Source organism: Mytilus californianus, unplaced genomic scaffold (genome assembly GCF_021869535.1).
Source record: "Mytilus californianus isolate M0D057914Y unplaced genomic scaffold, xbMytCali1.0.p SCAF_1, whole genome shotgun sequence".
Lineage (NCBI taxonomy): Eukaryota > Metazoa > Mollusca > Bivalvia > Mytilida > Mytilidae > Mytilus > Mytilus californianus.
The window spans coordinates 89,655,919-89,682,827 of NW_026262581.1; the positions used below are offsets into that span (position 1 = coordinate 89,655,919).

General features: G+C 31.6%; 3 protein-coding genes and 1 long non-coding RNA gene across 6 annotated transcripts in view; 2 read left to right on the forward strand and 2 right to left on the reverse strand.

Moving 5' to 3' along the window:
* The window catches only part of LOC127709357 (trichohyalin-like), an 89,071-nt gene extending 80,099 nt beyond the window's left edge, over window positions 1-8,972 (forward strand). For 2 of the 3 annotated variants that reach the window (XM_052214848.1, XM_052214857.1), the window contains exons 47-49: window positions 928-1,035; window positions 1,383-1,409; window positions 7,411-8,972. In XM_052214848.1, coding sequence (XP_052070808.1) covers window positions 928-1,035; window positions 1,383-1,403 — 129 coding nt within the window. In that variant the 3' untranslated portion in view covers window positions 1,404-1,409; window positions 7,411-8,972. The remainder of the gene's footprint in view (window positions 1-927; window positions 1,036-1,382; window positions 1,410-7,410) is intronic. The other variant, XM_052214865.1, reaches the window with a different exon arrangement.
* Window positions 1-26,909, reverse strand: part of LOC127710169 (uncharacterized) — a 78,198-nt gene that overhangs the window by 12,218 nt on the left and 39,071 nt on the right. The window lies entirely within an intron of this gene.
* On the reverse strand, window positions 16,893-18,006 carry LOC127710039 (protein ATP6V1FNB-like). The gene has a single exon (XM_052215766.1). It carries the CDS (start codon window positions 17,946-17,948, stop codon window positions 17,367-17,369), a length of 582 nt encoding a protein of 193 aa, XP_052071726.1. The 5' UTR covers window positions 17,949-18,006; the 3' UTR covers window positions 16,893-17,366.
* Window positions 18,100-26,909, forward strand: part of LOC127709735 (F-box/LRR-repeat protein 5-like) — a 70,368-nt gene continuing 61,558 nt past the window's right edge. Inside the window, exon 1 of the mRNA XM_052215411.1 lies at window positions 18,100-18,199. Coding sequence (XP_052071371.1) covers window positions 18,113-18,199 — 87 coding nt within the window. The 5' untranslated portion in view covers window positions 18,100-18,112. The remainder of the gene's footprint in view (window positions 18,200-26,909) is intronic.

A 26,909-nucleotide genomic window follows, 5' to 3' on the forward strand; every position in this document is an offset into this window, starting at 1 on the left:
TTATAAATATGATATTGCTGATCTTAATTGTATGAGGAGTTTTGAGAAGGAAGTATATATTAAAGTACTAAGAGTTCTTCATTGAAAGTATCTGCATGATCATATCATTATTAAAAATGGCAGTCAAAGTATACCGGTATAATCGCCTAAAAAGGAAAAAAATCAATTAAGATATTAACTTTACTAACTTAAGATAATTATAATGAGATTTACTTTGTGAATTGTGTTTATGAAGGGCTTTCGTGTTTGCTTAAGTCATGAGGTTTTATTTTGCATAGAACATCAGAAAACCTACTACATTTTGTATGTTTCTCCAAAGCCAGGAACCTATTTTTCAATGATTGTTATTAACTGCTATCTACCAAAACAGTTTTTTTTTGTTTATTGTTGTAGTATAAATCAGGCTTTTGCTTTTCTCTTTTGAATTGTCTCACATTTTGTCATCCAGAGGTGTTTATAGCTTACTACTCAGTGTAGGTTTTGCTCATTATTGAAGGCCGGAAGGTGACCTGATATTATTTATGATATTCATCTCTTTGTCCTTTGGTCTTAATTGATAGTTGTCTCATTTGCAATGAAACCATATCTCATTATTTTGTTTATTCTCTTCTCTTAAAAGTAAATCAAAATTATATTTCTATCAATTAAAAGCATTTATATATTACTTTTATGAGCTATGGTCTAGATTGGCAAAGTGGGGATTTTTGGTTTGCATTTTGGGTCAGTATCAAGTCAGGCTATCTGGATGATGTGTTATTTGTAGATGTTTGTCTATTTGAGCTTGGTGTTGATGGTTATCTATTATTATGGAGGAGTGTGGTGTTGATGGTTGTCTATTATTATGGAGGAGTGTGGTGTTTTACTGTCTGATATGAATTCCTGTTACCCTTTTTATGTATTATATAACATGTAAGATTTAATTTTTAGGAAGAACGTGACAGACAGTTGCAGCAAATGCAACAGAGGATATCTAAACATAGAGCAAGATCCAGGAGTCCAAATAACATGGGAGCTAGTCCTATCCCAGAAGATCAGGTAAAATAGATTTAACTACTTTCTGTGCAGGGTAACGTACCATTGTTTGTCAGTTTTACCCCATATATACCTATACTTTTTAAGTAACAGCTTTTAGATGAAAAAACATGTTGTTAACTTTAGTTTATTTGTTGTCATGGTAATACTTTTTTCATCAAAATTTATTTTGCTATGAGGTGTTGTACTTGTTTCAAAGTTAAAAGATTATATTAAAGATTAAATTTGTGTTTGAGGTTTGCTTATTATTTGTATTTTTTACCTTTAATATTATCCATATTTAATAATTGTCCTATCCTACTATATGTATTGTCTTTAAGTTATTATAGATGATATTGTTATAAATACAGTTGTCAGATAGTGATTACTAGTGCATGGTAAATATGATGTTATACCTTGTTTCATTCCCTTCCAATCTTCATCTTTTTTTAATCATTTATAAATATCTTTATATCTTTTCGATTATTTCACTTTATTATGCCCCCGCCGTAGCTAAGGAAGCATTAAGTGTTACCCTTGTCCATCTGTCTGTCCCGTAAATTGGTTTCCGTTCTCTAACTTTAGTTTGCCTCAACCAAATGTTATAAAACTTATACACAATGCTTATTACCACAAAACACAGATCAAGTTTGAAATTGGGTGGCGTCACATTTACTGTTCTTGAGTTATGCCCCTTTATAAAATGGAAAAATTGCTAAATCTGTCGTTTCCATTCTCTGACTTTAGTTTGCCTCAACCAAATGTTATGAAACTTATACACAATGCTTATAATCACAAAACGGTCTTAACTACGTGAATCCTGCATCTGTATGGGGAAATTGACTCATGCATATTTACAAGCGGGGGCATTTGTGGCCCATAGACACATTCTCCATTTATTTTTTATTGGGTTTAATATGTTTATGGTGTTTATCATTTATTTTTAAGGTTAACAGTTTTTAGTTTAAGTTTTTATTTAGCTTACCTTTTCTGTCCTGTCATGCTTTGTTTACTAACTTGAAACAAAGAGTGTGTATTCTTTTCTTGTCATTTTTGGTATTTGATTGCATGTAAATGTTTTGTTTCTCAGTCTTTTTTCAAAGGTCACACAGAGCCAGATGAACATAACATGACTTAAGTGTTTTATGTTTGTCTTTTTGTTCCTTTCTGAAATTCGCCATGGACACAGATGTCAATTATAGGTTATAAATGACTGTTGAAACCTCAAAAATCTTGTAAGAAATTGTTAATGGGTTTGAATTGTGGTCCAAAACCCAGCGCTCTGATCTGAAATTTAACATGGCCACTATTGAAACATTAGTTTTACATATAATCCTATGAGAAAGACTTGCAATTAGTGTTTTTATAAATTTGATCAACAATATTATGCCCAATCTTGATGCCCATTGAAATCAAAAATGGTCACCATCATAGCACATAGTTTAATATTGTATTTCCCTGGAGTCCTTGTGTCTTTTTGTTTTTTGTCAAACTACTGAATATGTTTTAAAACAAGCTGAACCCACAATTTGGAACACAGTTTTTTTCACAATACTTAATTAGATCATGGTGAACATTTATAAAAAGGATTTATATTTATAATTTCATTTTTTTAGTAATAAGTTATTAAAGCAGATCTTTCACCAGCAGTTGAACAATTGATATTTGTGACTATTGGGATTTCCAAATAAGGCAAATGATAGTGATGACTGATGGATGAAATGCTATTGTTATACTTTCTTCTCAGGTTCTCAAATATTTAACTTATAACCCCTGTTTCTGTTTCTTGTACAGTTAGTCAGATTATTACTAATGCATATTATTTGTATGCATATCTTGTCTTTACTCTATTTTACCTTCTCTCTTATAATTTTTTTTTTTAAATTGGATTATCTCCCCTTGCAAATATGACAGAATAATATCAGTCTTGTGCATATTGATTTTACAACAGTTCAATCAATTTAAAAAAATTTAAATATTGATTTTTTTTCATGCTTTGAGATAAGATAATAATTGTTTTCCTTTAACAGACACATGATAAAAGGTTAAACTCTTTCAATTATTTTACTTCAAAATTTGCCACATATATATTGCAAATACAGAAATTTGACCCATAAAAGAGATACAAGAAGACATATTTGTCTTAATTAAAACATAAGAAATAAAAAAAAGAACAATTGATTGACTATACTTTATAAATCTTTGGTATCTTTAATTAGTAACATAATATAAAGGAATTTTGTGACTTACCTGGTACTTACACGAAAATATTTACATTCAGCATCAATTGTCAGAATATTTTTTCATAATCATGATCTCATTTTAAAAATTGTAATTTCAGTCATTAACATGAATATTTTGCATAGTTCTTCAAACTGTTTTGCATTACAAGCCATTGTTTGTGTATGTTTTGTTCTCCCATATTTTTGTTTAGTAATGTTTTAGGTTCCAACCTTCTTGACCTTAAGAACCAAAGTAAGCTTGCAAATATTTTTTGGCATTTTGTAATATTTTAGGTGTTGTTTTAAACATGGGTAGTCAAAAACATTTGAAAAAGAATTTACTTTGATAAAAAACAAAAGTGTAGAAAGTCTTATAACAGCAACACTTTAGGGACTGCTGCAGAAAGTTTATTGATCTGCATGTTTCGGTGCCTAGGGCACCGTCATCCCTTTCTGCAGCAGTCCCTAAAGTGTTGTTGTTATAAGACTCTCTACATTTTACGTGTTTTATCATAACGACCCTGCATACCCGAGGTATCCACTTCAGGGACTCTACCGTACTACAGATTTACCAGGCGTTGGTTCACTTTCGTTTGTAAATTGTAAGAAACAAAAATGTATAAGAAATAATGTCAAGTATAAATAAAAATGCCTATGTTGCATGTTAATCTTTGGAATTTAGTAAATCTCAATTTAGAGTGATCAATTATACCGTTATTTGATCTTGAGACCAATAAGAGGTTTGTGATATGGTGCATGTTATCATGCAATTAATATGCATAATGGGAAAGTTTTTAGTCCTAATGAGGAACTAGCCATTAAGTAATTACCTGTTTACATGTATAGGTTTTACATGTATAGTCAAAACTTTGGTTAAATTAACTTTATGTAAATTTTAGGTTGTAATGACTTCCATTAATGGTATCAAATGATCCTATCTTCAATATAACATTATAACAACAGATTATAATAAAGAATATTTAACTTTAAGTCTTTATATTTGTTTAGACCAAAATATTAAGTTAGTCGTTCTTAAATAATTGACCATGAACATGACTTTGTAAACTACACACCTTTTATTGCCCATCTCAATTTAGTCAATTAATAATAAGCAGACTCTTTGAAGTTGTTAACAACATGACAAATTTGTTTTTTCAAAAGATGACAAAATATTCCCTTCAGATTACCAAAAGATTTATCCAGGCGACAAAAATTTAGGTTTGACCATAGGCGCAAGTCTTGTGTCTTTTTAATTGTTGAAAATGAAAATGAAAACAGCCCTGATATATCTGTAGGAAAACTTTAGTTGAAAAATTTGGACCATGTTTATAAACTTTCACAAAATATATAGATATTGGGTGGTATTTAAAACAGTATTTTTCTACATTATTCACAGATGACTCCAACTTTTGCAGTTAAGTTAAAAAATATGTTAAATCATTATTGAAGATATACAATTAACAGGTTTTTGACCTTAAGAACTGCTATGAAATGAAGATATTAGATAAACAGTTGATTTCATCATGTTTGTGAATTAATACAAGCCTATCCTATTAATTTTAATAATACAAACTTATTAATATTAGTTACTGGTACTCTCTTAAAACTACTCAACTATTCAAGAAAATAATATTTCAAAATGAAATGAATTCAATAAATGATATTTTTCAGACAATCCTTTACAGGAAAGAAGGGGCACAATTATTCCTTGGTTACACTGTAAAATGGCAATCCATACTTGTTATTTATGGTGTTAATCTAGTTAATGATAAGTCTATAGTCATTAATTACTTATAATCAGGAGATTAAATGGCATGACAATATAAAACTATAACAAAAGATGAATTACTGACATAAAATCAATAGCCCTTCTTAATAAATATATAATGCATGTTCATGTGTCTTGTTTCATGTCCAGTATTTATTTGGAGAAAACATTACAAGGGGGCAAACATTGAACTAGATTTATTTATGAAAATGAAAATATTTAATTAGTACTGGTTTTCCTTTGTAATACTATGTCCCTAAACCATGAAATTCGTAATCTTTACCCCAATTTTATTTTTCTAGAGCATTAAGGTTGTGGAATTTTTAGCAAACCAGGCACCCAGTAGCCCAGAATTGGATGCCTTCAAGTCTGGTGTATAATCCAATATGTGTTGCTAGAATTCTCTATACATGCCTTCATCTATATACAAAAAAGGAAGAAAAAAAAAGTTTGAAATTTATTATAAATATGTTCAAATTTTAGTTTCCCTATCTTGTTCCTTCTTATACTCTTCAACATATTGAAGTTAAGAATTGGGTATTCTGTAGAAATTGACAAAATAATTTTTAAGGTAATTACAGTTGGAATGGACCACTGGCAGAAGTTGACTTTTGATAGTTTCAGCATTTATTACCTTCTTTTGCTGATAAACGACTGTTCATGCATAGTACACCTCCTTCAGTAAATACAACTTAGGGCTTAAATCATTGAAATTAGTTATTATATTGTTTGTCAGAGTAACTTTTAATATAAAACAAAGTCATTATAGTATATCATGGTACAATGTACAATTTTTGCTGCAATGGATGCTTATTTGAAGATTGACTTCTTTCAAGAATGCTCAGAGCCAACAGTTGTGACATCCATAGATGTATAAACAAATTTCCTTTCAAATTACATCCAAAAATAGCCGAAACACATAAATTTGGGTTGGAAATTGTAACTTCAGTTTGTAGTAAAAAACAATTTCAGCTTGGAAAACATGATACATCATGGCTGGTTCCAAAACTTATTAATCTATTGAATGTGAACGATTTTAATGTTTATTTGTGTGGTGCTCTTTGGTAAGGTTCAAAGAATACACTTCCATTATTGTATAAGCTCTTCAAGTATTTATTATACATCCTTGGTTTTAACATTTTTGATTTGAGTTTTCCTGATGATATTAAATCCAAAAACCTGCTTCGGACACACGAAATTCATAAGTTTATTATTTTTTGTATCCATTGTTTAACTGTTACTCTGCTGTTACATAGTTACTCTGATATAATCATGACCATACAGAGATTTAAACCGGATTTTTTCATATTGATTAAGATAATAGAACTTAAAACTCACCATGCATAAACTTTGAGATTAAACCTATTTACAAAAGAATCAATTTTCAGATAGATTGTAAACAACTATTTGATAAAGGACTTTTGAAATTCAAATAAGTTCCTGTAAAAACGTTCAATATTTCATTATTTTTTACCCACCACTTAAAATTGAAAATCTATTTATTTATAACCAGTGTGTAATTGATAAGGCTATAGTTTTTCTGGGACAGTTCAATATAGAAATATCAGCTTTTCATGTGGAAGCAAATGTTCTTGAAATGACATAGTTATACAAAAGCATATGATAATAGACGAATTTGGTAGGAAAAATTGACAAAAGTTAGTTTGTTTTTAAATGAAAGACTCAATTAATGTGATTCTGTTGTGAGTTATAGTCCAATTAGTTTGTAATAACAACCAATCAATATTTGTTTGAAATTAACAAAGTCACTTAGGAGGCTGGCTATGATGGACCATTTTACTTATGAATAATAACTTTCTTTTTAAAATTTTTTAATGTATTTACTTCTTTAGAAACTATTTTATAGCTATGTGCAAAAAATTGCAGTTAGTTTTTATGCCATATCATTTGAAATACTTCAGTCAAAATTGAGATGTGCTTTTGGCGATGAAATGAACAAATGAAAAACTTACGCTTATAACCCTCAACTTGTTTTCAGTGTAGTATGTTGATTTATTTGATGTTAATTGCGTCACCTTTCAGCATCAGGAAATTGACAATGGTTATAACGATGGTTAGATGGTTATAACGGCAGGTAGTCAGACAATTAAATAATTATTCCAGCCTTCCTTACCTTATATTAAAACATCAGGCTTTAGTGGCATTATGCTAAAAGTGATAGCACATTTTCTATTGAGAATGATAATGGGGGCAATTAGTAGATTCCTTTAAGGATTGTCATTTTTCTAGAACAATTTGATCAAATTTGAATGTACCCTTTGTGAAGTTGTATACTGAACCATGTCCAGTTTTCAACTAAATCAGCCTTCGTTGTTATAGATTTCAGTACTCGAGTTGAAGAAGGTATATTAGTTTTTTTATTTTAACATTTTATTATACTCTTTTCAGGAATGATGAGTCTACAGATCAAAAACAACATTAGAACTTTTCAGCTGTGATACAAGTTCTCCTTGTTATTGTTTACTATAATATTTATGGCTGAGTTTTATTAGTTTTATTCTTTTTTGCTATTACATTTATACTACATGTAATGGTTGGAAATTAATTTGTTTTGCTAATACACTTATACTTATGTTGATTTTTTTTCAATGTAAGTTCTTGTTATATAAGCTGTTTACAATTCAACTAGAATTTTTCTTTTTTTTTTTAAATTTGCTTGTAAAATACTTTTGAATGACTTTAAATATGATTATAATTATATATAAATGGTTAGTTTCACCTTTATCCAATGTCATTTAGCTATATATAATATATTTCAAACATATAAAGGGATCTAAAATAGGCTTTTTATAATGTGTCCAACATTCCAGTTATTCAATATTTTTTCTGAATCTTCATTGAGGTATGGTACTTCAGAAATCATCCACCAATTTGTTCTTATTTTTTTTTATTGGTTATTTTTACAGAGTTTTCTCAAGGTTTTTTTCTGTCCCTTTCATTTGAGTTGAGGGAGATGAAAATAATATTTGTTAGTTCTTAGCTTTAAATTTAAATGAATTCCAAAATGATGATGTCAATTAACATGTAAATGACTATTCATAATTGCAATTTATTATGTTATAAATTTTTTTTATATCTGTGATAAAATTTATTTGTTACAAATCAAACATATGTGCAACTATGAATTAACTTGCAATATATATATTGTTAATTTTTTATATATTTATTCCTGCAGGTCAGGATTTCTGTTATTAACATAGTTATGTAATTTTGTATATCGCAAAACCGTCCATTTTATTATAAAATTAGTCAGGTGTTTCTTAAAGACATATCTTTATTTCAAAATTAACCAACTGAAAATCCAAACCACAGCATATCCTGTGTAGCAACAAAATTGTCATTTAAATAATAGCAGCTATTGACCATATCAGGATGTTTTAATCTTGTTTATACAGTTATTTTCTTTACTCTTAACAATTTAAAGTATTGTTTCAGCAACTTTGATCTTTACATATATGAATTAAACCATTTGGAAAAATTTGAACATTGTTGGTTAACAAAATTTTTGTTCTTGATTTGGGTAATAATATTTATTTTACTACCCATGGCAGTTTCTGAGCATCCCTTTCTGTATAATTACAGAGAAAAAAGTTCAGTAACTGACATTGTAGTTTTGCTACCTGTTTCAGTTTCATAGCATGTCTTCCTCTATTTTTACAGGGAAAATAGTTCAGTATTCACAAAATCAAAACCATCAATTGTAAGCATTCTGGAGTAATGAAATTTAAAAGTAAAAAAATATAACATATCAGATTGTAAAGACATATTCTTGTCAGAATTAGCAATTTTTTTTTCAGTTTTATAAGATTGTTGAGAAAGAACATGGTTTGAATAGGTAAAAAAAGAAATGTCTTCGGCTAGCCAGTATTGACACATGATTTATACAACGAATCTAATTAATGTCTTATTTATTCTTTTCTTTTCTATAATAAAAATGAATCATCATACAAGTTTTGTTGGTATTATAATAGTGTATGTACTCAAAATACAAGTATATGTATGTTAGTGAATATTACTCTAAGCTGAAAACACGGTTTATTATATGCCTATGAACATGATGATTTACCTATATTTATTAGTCTGTCTGTTTGTTTGGATTTTGTTACAAAAGAAGTTGATATGAAAATTTTACCAAGTGGTACATTACCCATGTTACCTAGCAAAAGACGAGAGTTATATTGAAATTACTGGTTCTATCACACAGGCACGACTCTTCTATGTATGCGACTAATTTTACAAAAAAAGTAATGAACATTTCAGATTAACTTACAATCAGTTTTTATCATAAGATTTTTTTGGGAAAAGAGCCCTTGACTCTTGTTTGTGATTTAAATTTCAATATGTAAATTTATTCAAAGAGGGACATGTAGGATCAGTAAGACAGCAACCCAAATATACAAAACAAAAAGACATCTATATGTCATCCAATGTTCCTCAAAGCTCTAAATTGACTCAATCTAGACATGTAGAGAATATCAAAAGTCTGCCACCAACTCCAAATATTCTTAAAGACTAAAAAAAATTAGGATCTACCATAAACTCGAAATATTCTTAAAGAATAAAAAACATTTAGATCTACCATCAACTCAAAATATTCTTAAAGACTAAAAAACATTGAGGTATTCTCATGACAACCAGTGACAAGATTCCTTAATAGAGACAGGCATATGAGCTTGTTGCTAGATTAAACTAATTTTACATAAAGCTAAATAGAAGAATATACAATGAATATAAGTTAAAAAAAAAAAAGCACTTGTTTCTACAATTATGGTAATATAGTCAACAAAATACAGGGACAAGTACAAATTCTAAAACTCAGATTGCTGAAAGCAGTCTTAAGTAAATTGAAATTCTGAAATTCCTTTTTTTTTACTTTGAACTACATCAATGTACAGGTTGCTGATTTAAATGTTCTGCAAGCTTTTGTCACCCAAATGTATGCATTAAATCTTTGTGTTTAAGGTAAGTAAATGGTCAATGAGGGGTCTTCTAGCATTTACCTTTTCTGAAACTTTTAAAGAAATCAGCTTTTCTTTCACACTATCCTTTAAACAAATTACAAGTGTTTGCATTTCTACACTGTGATCATTTAATTCTAAGGTTAAGTGGAGGTCAAGTGGAAAACAATAGAAAAATAGATCTTGTGATTAAGATAAAGAAGCAAAAGACTGTTTACATTGGCAACCATACTGATAAAAAGTTATTTTGAAATCACAAATACATATTTTTATGTTATCTGTTTTACTGTGTTATTTAAAATGTGCATGTATTTATGTATAATAATTGTTTATTTCCCAAACTGCATCAGTGATTTTGTGTTAGCTTGCTTTGCCTTTAATGCATCCTAGCTATGTCAAACTAAAGAAAAAATGGCACAGGCAGTACGGTGACCTCTATTTGCAAACTTCTATTTCATGTGGTCTTGGGTGGAGAGTAGTCTCATTGGAAATCATACCACATCTTATTTTTATATTTATCTGTGACATGCATTCAGGCTTTATGAGTTAGAGCAATGACTCAGAACATTGAATATGTCTTGAGTAGCAACATGATCATGTGTTTTCTTGCAGACTGATATCTTGTAAGCTAGTGACTCAGCATGTTATTTAAGTGCAAAGCAGGACTTATTCATTTATCATTTACATGTTATCCTACTAAAAATGCATGTAATATTTGCTACTGGACTTTAAACAGAATCGATCCACCAATTTTACTTCCAATCTTTACCAAACAAAAAATTGTAATACTGGATCTTTAAACAAGAGTGGGCAGCTTGGACTGTTTCTCTCGCTGAACAGATTTGAGTTTAACAACAGATTGAAGAAAGTCTTTGAGATCAATGTATCATGTACAAGTATCATACAAACTTAGTACTGATCAATGACCCATTGAAATTATGTCATGGTCAGTTAAACCCTGACAGACAGACACGTCAACATCACATGTGCAATGTTTTACATACCAAAACTTATGGTAAACCTAAAACTTAAACAATATAAGAAACTTACAAGATCACAAAAGTTTAACCTTGATCAATAAACTATGTAAATTAGGTTTGATGATCCCTGCCACATGAACATTTTTACCTAACAATAAGGCTAACAAGGCTAACAATCGCTACCTAACAATAAGGCTAACAATCGCTACCTTACAATGATTCTATAGGCGAATTTAGTAATCATTATAATTATAGCAGCTGGGGAATGACATCACTGAAACTTAATGCTGATCAGTGAACCATAAAAAAGAGGTCAAGTTCTGGGGAAGGTTGTCTTGCAGACATGTTCACCATACAATAATTTTATAAAACAAATATTCTCCACGTATTGCTTGTAGAACTGAGAAAAAGGACCTAATCACTGTAAATAAGGGTCAAATTAGGCAAAGTGTACCTTAAATATTTCTATAGACCCAAGATAGGTGACCTATTACGCAGTCCCCCCTCCCACACTTTTGAAAATGGGTTGGAAATCCCCCCTTTTCCGGCTCCTACGCCAGTGTTACAGATAGTGTTTGAGAAACTGATGTAATTACAAACTAATAATAACTTAAAGTTGTTCGATGAACGATGAAAATAAGATAAGGTTAAGTAAATCTTACCAGATTGACATATACCACTTAAAATAATCCCATGGCGCAAATTTAGCGCCTTAACCTCGTAGTAAGTGAAAATACCCTTCCCAGGTAAAAAATGATAAGTCCCTAAACGACAATCAACATAGGCCATACCGAAACATTAAAGCAAGAGGCACCAAAATTCCGACTATATATGCTTGTACTCATGTTTGCAGTGGCGCAAGCGTTTATTGGCGCAAAAGGTCGATTTTTGCAGCAAACGTATATCTCCCTGTCTCTTCAGTGTAGAAACACTTCAAGTTAAAACACCATAACTGACTTGATAAAAAAATCTTCACACAGAGCAGTTTTGATTAACCGGTCATAGTGGCATATATGAACGCTTGAAATGTTAGAAATGCAGATAAACCTCGAAAAAGTGTTTAGAAATACTTAAGAATGATTGGGTCACAGACAGGAACCATTCTTAATAAATACAAAATAACTTGAAGGAAGAAAGTCTTGTAGCTTATATAATGGATTCTAAACTGTGACTTTTAGAGAAGAAGAAAAACCCAGACTTTGCAAAGTAAAGATCATGTTATCATGGAATCATCGGGGATATAACTTCTGTGGAACGCATCTATCCAATACAACCTAACACTAAGAAAGACTCGTTTTCACTATCTAACTTAAAAACCCTTTGGAGTTTGGGTAATGAATTAATGGTGCATCTGCCCTCTGTTTTTATAAGTTTTGTTAAAATGAAATAATCCTGATAACTATTAAAATTGCATCCCAATTTATACTTGGTTACTCGTGCTGGGTTCATCGTGATTTCTCTAATGATTATGCTCTATAGTTCTGGACTGGTTTGCATGAGCATTTCAATGTATCTTGGTTCCTAAATGATTGTTCGAGGGTCGAGTTCATACAAATTTAAAAAGGTATGCCTGTACAAAGACAATAAACTTCGTCAGTTTTGTCCTTACTACGGCCAATTTCTGAATTTGGTGTTGGATGGCGTATTTTTGGACATCTCTAATGAATTCATGATCAACGTATATGTCTGGGTTTGCCGTATGTGCATCAAAACACAAAGAGGATAAAGTAATAAGAATTTGTAAAGACTGTTGCGAGTTACGACTATCAATTGACGTTTGCCAGCCGTGAAATTTTTATGATGATCTTTTCATGTTTGTTTCTGTGTATGTGTGTTGTTGGGTTACTGTCTCATATACGTTTATCCCACGGATCATTTCATCGTATGTACAATAACATGCTTCTTTTGATATGTTTGAAAAGAATCGTATTTCTCCTCCATTTAACACATTTGCCAAAAATAAATATCCATTCATATGAAACTTCATCACGAATTGCATTGAATTGCTTTTTAAATGTTTGTGTATTGATCAATATTGGGTGCAAACATTATTTACTGATTTTATATTCAGATAGGTCAGCTGAGCTTGAAATTTAAATGGGAAATATTTTACCTATTATACACCGAGACCATTTAAAATTTAAACATTTTCTCAAACGTGTCTCGACGGCCACTTCTATAGATCGATTGAAATCCCGTTAGATCCATTATACTTAGGTTGGTTTTCATACTAATATGTACCGAATAGGTATATTTAAAAATTTATTGACTTAATTCCATGTTTAAATATTTGTAACCAATAAGCACACACAGAGATATATACAATATACGTGTGCTCGTAAGACCATTTTATGTCCTGAACATAAATTTAGATTTATCCTGAATTGTTAAAATGTCAAAAACGAGGGAGGTGGTATTTATAAATCAATCTGGTATTCAGTAAAGATGAGAGGATTTGCATTCATTAGAAGGTGATTGATATGCAGCATTATTTGAAATTCGCTGAATTGTTTTAATATTCTTCTTATCATATATTTTTCTTATTAATTTATTGACTAAACAGTCGAGTCACAGTCTTGAATGTTTCAACTCTTTGTATATATATATCGATTCCTAACATCACTGAAGAGACATTAATTGTCGAAATTCGGATATGGTGTACAAATTTTTGCATCTCATGTTTGCGGTATATATACCATCTTTTCCGCAAGTTTATTGTTTTCTGTTTGGTATTAAATTAATTATAAAGATCCATTTTGTTACATCTTGTGATCCGTTTATTTGGCAATCGCCAATGGCAGTCAGCAGGGTTTAAGAACATCCGTTGTTCGACCTGTTAGTCAAATGCGTTTTGTTTAAATATACTTTTTCACTTTTTTAGTCTTTTGGAAAATGTTGTTTGTGCTGTATTTAGAGTCCTCTACCAAGAAATTTGTTTTGCATGCACACGTATAAAAATTACGGTTTTTATCCAACGCAATCATAGGTTTGAATGTTGTTTTCAATTTAGACATATATATATATATATATATAAATGAAGCAATTAACGAACTGATTTTGGGCATATTATATTGATGTTCGTCTGAAAATTGAAAGTAGAGAGTATACTCCGAGAGCTGGTACAACAGGACATATGATTCTTTGAACGTTTGAAAAGACCATATCGACACCTTAAAACTTTGCATTTCTTCAGTTAAAAGTACAAATAAACTGCAACACTGCGTCACAATTGGGAAAATATATACATATTCAAACAGCTTCTTCAAAATTGTAAATGGTTTGAATACCAAGTGGTGTCAATATTTGTATTTTTGAATCAATCGAATACAGGATACGTTGCTAATTTTGTAAGCCGTCAGTAGTACTTGCATAACATATGCAATAACGGCATAGGAAAAGATGCACGATACACGTGTATGTTTCAGAGGGCAGTATAAGTATAAGAGCATATTTCCTAGTTCTGTCGATACACCATTATTCATCTCCAGAATTAGCTAGTGTTATTGTAAAGTTAGATATTCTTTAAAAAAAAACTGAAAATAAACAAGTCGATGTTTGTCTTTCGTTGTGTTACTTGAATCGGTTTGGAATTTTGTAAGTTGAATACATACTTTGTTAATCTGAATGTCATCTAATATGACATGATGTCGCTTTATCTAACATACTTGATGGTAAAAGAGGGATATTCCCTCCAGGTTAAAGACAACAATGGAAACACTTTGTTTTGCTTGAAGTGGGTAAACCAAAAGAATTTTGTACGGGTTGTAAGAGTCGAACAATCGTCCATTGAATATTTGTTGTATTAAGTATCAGAACAACTTGTTACCCGTATCCGGGACATTAGATTTTTTGATGACTCTTCATAGATTAGATATTCGTTGGGGTGAAGTTTATATAGACTTTATAGTGTCTTATCAAATAAACAAACAGAAATCTCTAAATTTAATCGATGTTTGAGATTTAATATTATTTTTAAAATTAAAACAAATTTGTGATAAAAATGTCGAGGATTAGTACGTACGTCTTTATATGGGATCGGTTGTTCCCCCCATTCATTCAAGGATTTATAAATTTCTGACAAAAATATGTACTATATACATTTTTTGAATAACATAGCAGAAATGTATTTGAAAAAAAGGACAGTTCCCTAAAATACATGTAAATTAATAAGTGGGAAGTAAAACTCTAAACATAGACTCTACGGTAGTGTTATGTTGATGATGAAGCAATCGATTGTTTGAATGTTTCTTGGGATATCTTTTCGAAGATAAGACACCAAAAAATATATTCACAGAAAATACTAACATGGCTCATTTTAAAACAGAAATAACTTCACTCTCGACCAAAAGAAATATAATTTTCGTTCAAACATTCTAAGTTCTAAGTTCTTTAATGGAGTGCTACTGTGTGTATTTATTTCAAAGAAGTCTGTACACCACTTTAGATTTCTGTTCATTTAGTTTCTCTCCCATCATTCAATGGTCGTGGCGTTTTGGGTAACGCCTAATGTTTCAATTGGTCTTATTCACTTCAATGAACGTGAGAGCTTAGATTTTGATTTGTTTTCATATGTGCTGTAAACAAAGTTTAAATGTCGTGTTGATTGATTTTGAAATAAATATTTGTCATAACTGCCGACGATCCAACGATCTGACACACGACGAGGGGGGTACAGTAGCATCTGCATATGAGAATTACAATCATCACGAAAAGGAGAACAAATAATACTTAACAAGCCTCAAATCCTAAACAAATACAAAACATTTGCGATGGGAAGAAGACAAATGAATTAGTAAAACAGCTAAAATAAAATCCTATCCGAGATTGACAACAAAAGTACAAATTCTTGACCTCACTCAATACATTTTTCTGATTCATCTGATTATTCATCACCGTTTCCATAAAAAGTGTAAAGCAGCCAACAATCAATTAAAAATGTTTTGTCTAAACTGCAACAAGAAACAAAGATAACAATCAGATATCCAAACAGAAACGAAGCTGTTTCGAACGTTATAAGCCTTTTTTTTTCTTTCTTTCTGGTAGGTTGCTTTACACCTTTTTGGAAACGGTGATACAAGGAAAATACGTGGATTAAATAAGCTAGTTTGTATACAGTTAAAAAACGTTTTTTTCCAACAATTAAAAAGTTAATCTAATAGATGGATGAGCGGACTGTCTTCATAAACCACATTTAGGGCATGTAGCTCAAATAAACTAACTGGTGGTAATACTAAAGTGGAATGAAACACTATTAAATAAATCGTGTACATTGGTGTTATAATCATGGCTCAGTATACATGTATATGTATGTTTAAAAATATGCAGGTTCATATTCATTTTACATCAACATGTGTATGTCCTAAATGTGGTTCATAAAGACCGTCCGCTCATCCATCTACCAAATTAACTTTTTAATTTTTTTTATTTAATCCACGTATTTGCCTTGTATACCTATGATTTAAATTAACGGAATAAAAGTTGGTTAGATATTTTGCAACTAATCGGGTAAGTATTGAACGAATAATACGCTGTGTCAGATGAAAAATTCATGAACTATCGCTTTTTTGCAGGTAACATAGGTACATGAAACAAGTTCAGATCCTTTAATCAATACCGTTCCGAAGAGAGATTTCCATCTTATTAAAGGAATCGATTTGTTTGACAATGTAATCCTTTGATTTGCACCTAAGCGACTGATAAGAAAGTTATTTTAATTTATAGTATAATAAAATAAACATCACATACACAATAGGATAGTAACGTGTATGCAATACGCAGGAATTTATATTTTTACTATTCATTGAATGTGGACATATTGCCAAAGATATAAATTTCGATTTGAAAGGGTCCTTCCTATATTTTGAATAACGATTCGATTTTTATATTCTCCAAACTTGATAAACGCAAATGTCAAAAAGAGAATAATACAGAGTGTCACAATAACAAAAATTTAATATATGCATATGAAACATAGGAAAATATATTCGAAATGATAAAAATATTGTATAAAATCAAAATATATACAAAATGTTTATGTACAAATTTTGCCAACTGGACGGACTGGCACTGGTAAGGGCTAGAGTATACAATACTCCCCACAAAACGATTCATTACAAATATTCTTAAACAGTTAAGTGAAACATGCAAAGCATAAACAAATAAACATGACACATGAGCACACAAGCTGTGAAGTGTTTGAGCAAATGAAATAATACTACATGTAAATCTCCTCGCAACACAACTGATTTAAATCCGTAACCATTTAATTATTTCTACATGACAATTGAGTGTTATTACTCTGAATGTAATTATTGTGAAATATGCACTAGGCAATAAGAGTTTGACTTAACAAAAGAATCACAGTTATTGAAATGCGGAATGGTTTCTTTTCGCCTTCAAGTCAGGTTTATACACTTACACGTGGATTGGCAGGTATTCCTGTTCGGGTATAAAAAGTGTCTGCAACAATTTTTGTACGCCCGTGCTGAGGTTTTTTAATGTCTTCTTTTGGAATGACATCCCCAAGCCGCCAACCGTATTCCCAAGAACTAAGAAGTGGGAAAGAAAACTTATCTTCGGGACTATCTTTGTACCTTGAATGTAGATATTGATATCGTCCTTTTCCTTCCTTTGTAAATCCGTCATATAACTTTTCCTTTACTCTCAAATCCACAGGCCGCATTTCTGCAACGAGTTGCGCAAGTCCTTTTTCTGATTTTTCTGTTTGTAAATCATCAAAGTTCGACTTCTTTTTGTTGAATTGTTGTGGAGCATAATCACCTGAAATTTTGTTGAACATGTCCTCGGCTGGTTTTGGAGCATTTTGTATTTTTCTTCTAGCAACTTCAGACTGTTTTGAGGCACCAATGTTGGCATTAGAATTCTCCCTTAATTTGTAATACCACTGAAGTCTGGTGTCTCTTTCTTTGTTGTAAGACTCTTCCAAAAATTTCTGGACTTGTGTATTGGCAGGATAGTTCCGTGCCATTGCTGTATTTGGTTATTCACTTTCCCAAACTTCCAAAACTAATTTTTACACTTCGCAACACTGTTTGACAACTTACCGGGACACTGCACGAGCGTTTAAGATTCCTATAGCAACCCGGCGTCACAATCTCGCGATAATCTGTGAGAGTTGAAATAAAAACAAATATGGCGCCGAATTGTCCTGAAGAAGTCGATGTTTTCACAATTCCTCATTCTCGAATGAAGGAATTGGTCAAGAAATATCTTAACATGGTAAAAACAAAATCCAAAATACTATCATTGTTTTTGTTGAAAGCATTACTGCTGTCGTTTCTATGAATAAATAACAGAGCGAAAATAATGGTGTACAACTGTTAAAAACAACCACATTTCATCATACTTCTTCTTCTTCTTCTTCCGGTTAGTGGCCACCGTCAACTGGTTGACTATTCTGCCACATTTTGGAGTGAGCGCATGAAATATTTTTGAAATTTAATAAACAAAAAGAGAATGGGTGCAATTTAATGTATATACAGGTGCAACTAAAAACATGGCATTTAAATATAATGTAGGTACGGAAAGTGATTTTTTTAAATTCAACTGATCCAAGAAAACTTTACCTCATTTTAAAGGCATTGTGAAGACATTTTCAAAACAGTTTCACTTTTATCAATACACATAATAACAACGAAGAAATAGCAAATTTTCAAAATGGTAATTTTTCACTAATCTAGAAAAACTGTTTCCTCTCTTTAAAAAATAATAAAATGTGTATTTCTAATCATTTGGGTTATAGACATAGTTTTGTTTATGTTGCTTCTTTTACATCTTGTTAGTCAATTTCAATCCTCCATGTTCAGTTGTTTGGTCAAAATAGAAGCATAAAGCATGAAAATGTCAACCACTCCCATGAAATTCTATCGCCCAAAGTCACATAACATTAATTATGACGATACCTTTATATATTGCACCAAATTCCTGTCGTCAGAACATCAATTGGTATACTGAAAATGAAAAACAAAGCTATATAAACATTTAAATGTAAAGAAACAAAATATAAATATGAAAATTACTCTTTATATACAAATGTATATGTGTGTGTGTACCATGAGACACCAGACAAGTTTCGAAATATGTCATCTGTCTTTATATAGTCATTCACTCATGATAGTTTAGAATGTTCCTTTTCATTAACTTTCTATTTAATGAAATATTCTTATTCTTATATAGTGAATGCTTATAAATAAAAATAAACAACAACCTTCCAACAATTATACTATAGGTCTAAAATACCTGTTGCACTGAAAAACAATGAATAAAATATATAATTATTTTTATTTGAGAAATTTCAAAGAAAATAATTTTGTCAGATCACTGTAAAGACTTGTATGTATAAAAGTAAAGTAAATTAATATCTGTATATTAGTTACAATATTTATACAGTGAAATCTGTCTAAACCAAACTCATTCATGACTGAAGTTCAAAATGCATTGAATCTGAGATGAAGGGACTTCAGAACATGGTTTCTGGTTTATTCAGGGTTTGGTTTATACAGGTTTCACTGTATCAAGCATTAGTTGTTAGTATGACTTGCAGCTTCCCAGATATAATTTTATTTCAGGATATATATTAAATTGCATGGTGTTCACTAGTGTTTTTTTTCTGGCCATGAAATTACTTCAATACTGATCAATACTGAATGTGGGAAGCTCCAAGGTAAAACTTGATGGGTGCACATGTACTCAAAGTAAAGTTTTGGTGTAAACAAGTGTCATGGATTAGTTCATGTATTCCTATACATGATCATGCTGAAATCATATTAGAAAATTGCACTTCCTGTGCAACTCCATGCAGAACGAATCTTGAACAGAACTTCGAACATGGTTTTAGACCTACCACCTCCGGTATTATCTCAAGTTTTTTGGCTCGATAATCCTCCAATAGTCTGTATGTGTAGATAGCTGTAGTGTCCGTTACCTTCCCTTCACTGTCTAATTCATTATCGTATATTAAGTTATAGTAGTCTGGAAATCCGGGTACTGTTGAAATTACTTTGGCAGTGAATGTTCCTTCGTTGAAAGTATGTCTTACTTTTTTCCCAACAAGAATTGGCATCCTAGATGACCTTTGTTGAATATTTTCACTAACATCTTTACTAGCAGCCTCTTCAATGAGCTTTTTAACATTTTCTGTTAGAGCTTCTATACTTAGCGCCTTTCCTTTTACAGATGCATTAAATATTTTCTTATCTTTAACATATTGCTTCAACACATTTTGTCGGAACCTTAACTGCGCGATCAATGCCTTCCGTTTCTCACTTGTTTTGGTTATTGACCTTAGTATGTCATCTGCTACACTTGAACTTTGCCATAATCCATAGAAAATAACTTCTGACGTTTGTTTTTCCTTCTTCTTGAAGCTGTTTTCTTTCTTTTTCCTCACTGCTTCTTGTTTCTTCTTTTTTTCCTCATGAAGTCTCGAATGTTACATAATATATTATATCCATGTGATATCTCATTGTTTTCTAAACTACAATTACACAATTCAGATATATCTGTTAAAATCTCCTTAAAAGTATCTAAAGTTGTGGAGGATGCTTTATTGTGCATTTCCCTCAAACCTAACATGTATACATTTTTATGATCATCACTTACAAAGTAGCTGTTATATGTCTTTCCAAACTTCCGTGTTTCATCAGAATATAATGTTTTTTTTTGTTTGTCTTGCAAACACTGTCCAACCTGAATATTACTTACCACAACCTTTTCTGTTACAATATTATCAATGGTTCTTCGTGCCGGAATTTGCATCAAAGTTTTACCAGCTAATTTCAAACTTTCATTGATAACGGATACTATGTGTTCCGTTGCTACATTCTTACCAGATATATTCATGACGGCTTGTCTAAATTCTGGTGTATATGCACGTAACTTGTCATCCAAAATATCTATTTCTTTATCGTCTTGAATTAAAGAATGAAGGTAATCCCTTGTTTGCATAGAGTCATTTAGGTTTGTTTTAAGGTTACTTACAAGATCTGCATGTTCATTCGACTGTTTTAATGCATCCTTGTACAAACTCTGAATTTTATTCAGTTCACTTTTTAATTTTTTAATTTCATCTGTTTTGCTCTTATTGATATTTTCTATGTCTGTTAAATTCTTCTTTAATTCTTTAGCACATGATTTGTGTTTTACTACACAGGATGATAGTCTTCTGTTTTGAGTTTTTAAATTCTTACAACTATATCTTAACTTTTTAATTTTACTATTTTGCTGTTGTACTTTAGATTTAAGATTTTCACTTGAAGTTTTGTTTTTCATTTTAACTTTCTTTATTTTCCTTTCTTGAAGATCAACAGTTTTTTCTAATTTTCTTTTCAACTGATTTACTTCACTTGACTTCTTTTCCTGATTTATTTGTAATTCATTAGCTAAATCTTCTGCTATTCTTTTATAAGTAGCATCTTCTGTAGACTTGAGATTTTGTAATTTGGAGTCACTTGCACACATATTACATGTATTAAAAATATTTGTTAATAAAGTAGCCTTCTCTAGGCCTCTTTTTCGACTTACTTCTTTTTTCAGTCTGTGCAACCGTGTAACCAAAGTTTTTCTCTATATTGTTTTTTGTTATTTCTGTAAACCACTTACACATTTTGTCTTGATTGATACTTTTTGATTTGACATAATCAAATATATCTAATGTCATTTGTCTGTTTAAAACAATATCAAAGTCTGACAAGCTATGTTTATCCAAGAGTGGAATCAAATTTTTGAAGTCTGTTATCTGAGGCATTTTGTAATTGAGTCTATAAATATTTGTTTTAGTTTAAGGCTTAGAATATACCATCAAACCATTTCTTCAAGTTTTTTAATAAATCACTAGCAATTTGTTCTGCTACTATGCACTTCATTTTTTTCAGTTTTCCATATTTGACAAATTCTGATCTCATGCAGAAATATATAAAGACTATATCTATTTTGTCTGGGTGACATGGCTCGATTACATCACAAATAAGTTCTTCTAAGAAATTTATGATAAAAATGGCTCTTGCATTTGTGCAGTCAATTATTTTGTTTAAGTGGTAAATTAGTTGCTTCTGAAAGAAGTCATTATAGTCATACAAAGCAAGTTCAGTACACATGTTCAAAGCAAGTTTTAGATCATATCTTCTATTCTTACTTACATTTCCAACTTCTCGATTGGATAAATACTGTAAAATGCTCTTATGTTTCATTTTCTTGAGAGTTCTTTTTGGAAATTCCATGAAGATATCTGAAATACAAATACACTAGATGCCAACGCTTGAAATTTCTTAGAATGCCATGATTTAGTATCAGCAAATTAAATGTGTGTAGTATTTAATTAAACTATTGTATTAAGAACATATATGTGGGGAAAATTTTAACAATTCAGTTAATGTGATCACACACTATTTGAATTAATATGACCCTATTTTTCAGACTGTATTGAACAGTAAACGATATTATTTTGAAATGAAAGTTATATTGATATAAGTTATACTATAACTTTCAACTTGGAAAGTGGCAGTCATATAAGAGGGGGGGGGGGGGGTAGGTAGGGGTAGAGGAATCTTCTTGTATCAATATGGGATGGAAAACAGGGGAGAATTGACGACAAGGGAATAAATTGCCATGTCGTTTTTATTATTAAAACGTTAGCTGTGAGTGTGAATAGCAGACGAAGTAAACTGCCGCTACTGCAAGGAGTATTCCTATGTAATGTATGTTTTAGTTGAAAATACATATATTGATTGTTGTTAAACCACATTATTCAGTATCCTTACTATCTCGTGTGCAATGGCAAGTGGTTAAACTATTTTTAAAACGCAATAAACTAACTTTATAATGCAAAAATCTTCAACTATCACGCTGATTTTCAATCAAAAGTAAACAGGAAGTTGTCCATGCAAGGGAAATAACTCCGTATACACAAAAAGGAGGGTTATTTATAAAAATTAATTTTGATATGAATACAGCTATCTGGATTTATTTATTGGACCTAATTATATAATAAATATATCAAACTTAATAAAAAAGTACATTTTATGGCTGTATAACGTTCCCTTGTATTTGTTTTGGAACGAAAGTAACTTTCAACCCTTGTTTGTACCTCAAATATTTCATCGTATTCCGGAAAATGATAATATACAGAATCGTGAATATTTATATAATATCTATCAAAAGCAATCGGAACCTTCAGAGACTTAACAAGTAAATAAGAGGCCGTAATCGGAGGTCACCTGAAGATTTTATTTTTACGCACATCCGGGAACAATTATTTAGGGTAATTTGGAGTTATCTCCCATTGGTTTGCCGTACCTATATAATGACGGAGCTGAGCCTTGAAGGATTCAGGACTCAGAGCGGAGACAGTAGAGTTGGGCAAGGTGTTCCACTCTCTGATTGTTCTGGGATAGAACGACTCCTTCCGTACAGTTGTTTTACATGATGGTATTCTAAGTGCCTTTTCGTTGTTATTTCTGGAAGGGCGTTCATTCGGTATAAACGTATCTACACTTTTGGTGTATTAGCTTACTGGATGTATCGATTTTGACAAAGTTGTTTTGTAGCTTATACATCATTATTAAGTGGCTATGTTTCCTTCATTCTTGTAGGGTAGACCATTCAAGATGTTCAAGCATGCTACTAACAGATGAGGTATTGTGATACATCTGTTGGTAACATACCTTGCTGCCTGTCTTTGCACCATGTCCAATCTGTGGATGTCGTTTTGTTGGTATGGGTCCCATACTGCACTAGCATATTCTAAAGTAGGCCTGACGAGGGACATGTATGCTTTTTCTTTAATTGACTTGTTTGAGATGTTAACATTCCTTTTTAAGAAGCTAATGGTGTTGTTGGCTTTGCAGCAGATGGAGCTTATGTGTTTCCCCCATTTAAGATCTGATGAAATAGTGCATCCCAGGTATTTAGCTGATGTAAACTTACATGTTCGAGGTTATGGCCATGTAGTGTGTAATTGTACTTTGATGGAGTTTGCTTCTTGGAGATGGTGAGTACATTACATTTGTCTGGATGGAACTTCATAAGCCATGTTGTTTCCCATACAGCCAGTTGGTCAAGGTCCATTTGTAAGTTTGCGGCATCTGCATTGGATGAGATTGTGAGATAAGCAATAGTGTCATCAGCAAACAGTCGTACGGTTGATTGAATCCCCTGGAGCATATATCGTTTATATAAAACAAAAATAGGCTAGGTCCCAGGACGGATCCTTGTGGTATGCCGGACTCTTACAGGTATGGATGTCGATGTTTCACCCTCTACTACTACTGACTGTATTCTATCACTGAGGAAGTTGTTTATCCACTCATTTGTTTTACCGGTTATCCCATAATGCTTCAGTTTGTGGATGAGAAGGCTATGACTAACTTTATCAAATGCCTTGGAGAAGTCGAGTTGATCGAGTTAGTCCAAATATTAATGACTCTGCATTTCTGAAAGCTGTTTCGATTTTTGCTTTGAAACCATCTTGCCAAAGATGAAATATCTATAAAAAAAAATTTATAAAACATTATAATTATCTTGACTACATAGGTGTTGGAAATATAACCTTTTACCTGTAGACTAATATTGAGTAGAGAGGTCCCAACCCACATGACCAACATGGAGCTATGTCAGAGAAATACCACTTACATTTGCCTTAGCCCTAACACTTGTTTAGTTAAAGGATTATCATAACAAATGGACTTCATTGGCTATTTTTACACCTTGATATATTCTCTGAGTACATACAAGGCTGTGCAATTGGAAAGTTTTTAAGATTTAATGGATATGTAAAAGTTATTGTACCCTGAAAACCTTAAACAAAGCCCCTTGATTTTCCCTGAGAGCTCTATTTTATATGGTCAAATACCGGTAATATTATTAATAATCATGATAAAGACTATAAGTGTTCAGCCTGCAATGAAAGTCGCAGAATACTAGTAAGTAGTATCCTAGGTCAGCTATATGTGGTGTATGGAATGATTGTAAGGTGCACATTCCTGTTAGGCTGGTTTCATCTGACCTTGACCCCTATTTTCATGGTTCATTGGTCAACATTAATTTATGTGTGTTTTGGTCTGTTTTGATACGACAGCAAAAAAATTTTTGTGGTCGTCTATTGGTATGACGTTGGCGTCGTCGTCGGCGGCGGCGTCGTCCGAAGACACATTGGTTTTCGCACTCTAACTTTAGTTTAAGTGAATGGATCTCTATGAAATTTTACCACAAGGTTCAATACCACAAAAGGAAGGTTGGGATTGATTTTGGGGGTTATGGTACCAACAGTAAAGGAATTAGGGGCCAAAAATAAGCATTTTTGTAATTTCCAGACATAACTTGTGTGTTAGTGTATGGATCTCTGTGACATTGTACCACAAGGTTCCATATCACAAAAGGAATGCTGGGATTGATTTTGGGGGTAATTGCCTCAAAATTTTAGGAATTAGGGGCCAAAAAAGGGGCAAAAAACAAGCATTTTTCTAGTTTCATGACAATAACTTGTGTGTAAGTGTATGGATCTTTCTGAAATTGTACTACAAGGTTCCATATCACAAAGGGAAAGCTGGAATTGAGTTTGGGGGTAATTGCCGAAACCTTTAGGAATTGGGGGCCAAAAAGGGGCCAAAAATAAGCATTTTTCTAGTTTCCAGACAATAACTTGTGTTCAAGTGTATGGATCTCTCTGAAATTGTACTGCAAGGTACCATACCACAAAGGAAGGCTGGTATTGATGATGGGGGTAATTGCCTCAATATTTTAGGAATTAGGGGCCAAAAAGGGGCAAAAAACAAGCATTTTTCTAGTTTCAGGACAATAACTTGTGTTTAAGTGTATGGATCTTTCTGAATATGTACTACAAGGTTCCATATCACAAAGGGAAAGCTGGGTTTGAGTTTGGGGGGTAATTGCCCTAAACGTTTAGGAATTTGGGGCCAAAAAGGGGCCAAAAATAAGCATTTTTCTAGTTTCCAGACCATAACTTGTGTTCAAGTGTATGGATCTCTCTGAAATTGTACTGCAAGGTACCATACCAAGAAGGGAAGGCTGGGATTGAGTTTGGGGGTGATGAATCATAAGGGGGTTCAAAAAATTTGGGGGGGGGGGATTTTTTTTTTTTCATTTTTTTTCTTTTTTTCCTTTTTTTTTTCTTTTAAAATTTTCCATTTTAAGTTGGTTATTTCTGATTTATATTTAAAAGCAAATAATAATGATATGGTAGGAGATACACACCAAACAGGATGTGTAAATTATTATATAATAAGTATTGTGCAATCACAAGAAATTTTCAATTGCACAGTATTGCACAATAGCAAGAAATCTTCAATTGCACAGTATTGCGCAATAGCCAGAAATCTTCAATTGCACAGTATTGCGCAATAGCAAGAAATATCCAATAGCACAATATTGTGCAATAGCAAGAAATTGTCAATTGTACAGTATTGCGCAATAGCAAGAAATATTTAATTGCACAGTATTGTGCAAAAGAAGATACTTCGTATAAATTGCTTATTTCTTGACCAATTTCAATGGGGTTTTATTCTTGAATTCTTGGGGTTCTTTAATATGCTGAATCTAACCGTGTATTTAGTTTTTGGATTTTGGGCCCCTTTTTTAAATTGGTCCACATTGAGGTCCAAAGGGTCCAAAATTAAACTTTGTTTGATTTCATCAAAAATTGAATAATGGGGTTCTTTGATATGCCGAATCTAACCGTGTATTTAGATTCTTAATTTTTGGTTCCGTTTTCAAATTGGTCTACTTAAGGTCCAAAGGGTCCAAAATTAAACTTAGTTTGATTTTAACAAAAATTGAATTCTTAGGGTTCTTTGATATGCTGAATCTAAACATGTATTTAGATTTTTGATTATGGGCCCAGTTTTCAAGTTGGTCCAAATCGGGGTCCAAAATTAAACTTTGTTTGATTTCAACAAAAATTGAATATATGGGGTTC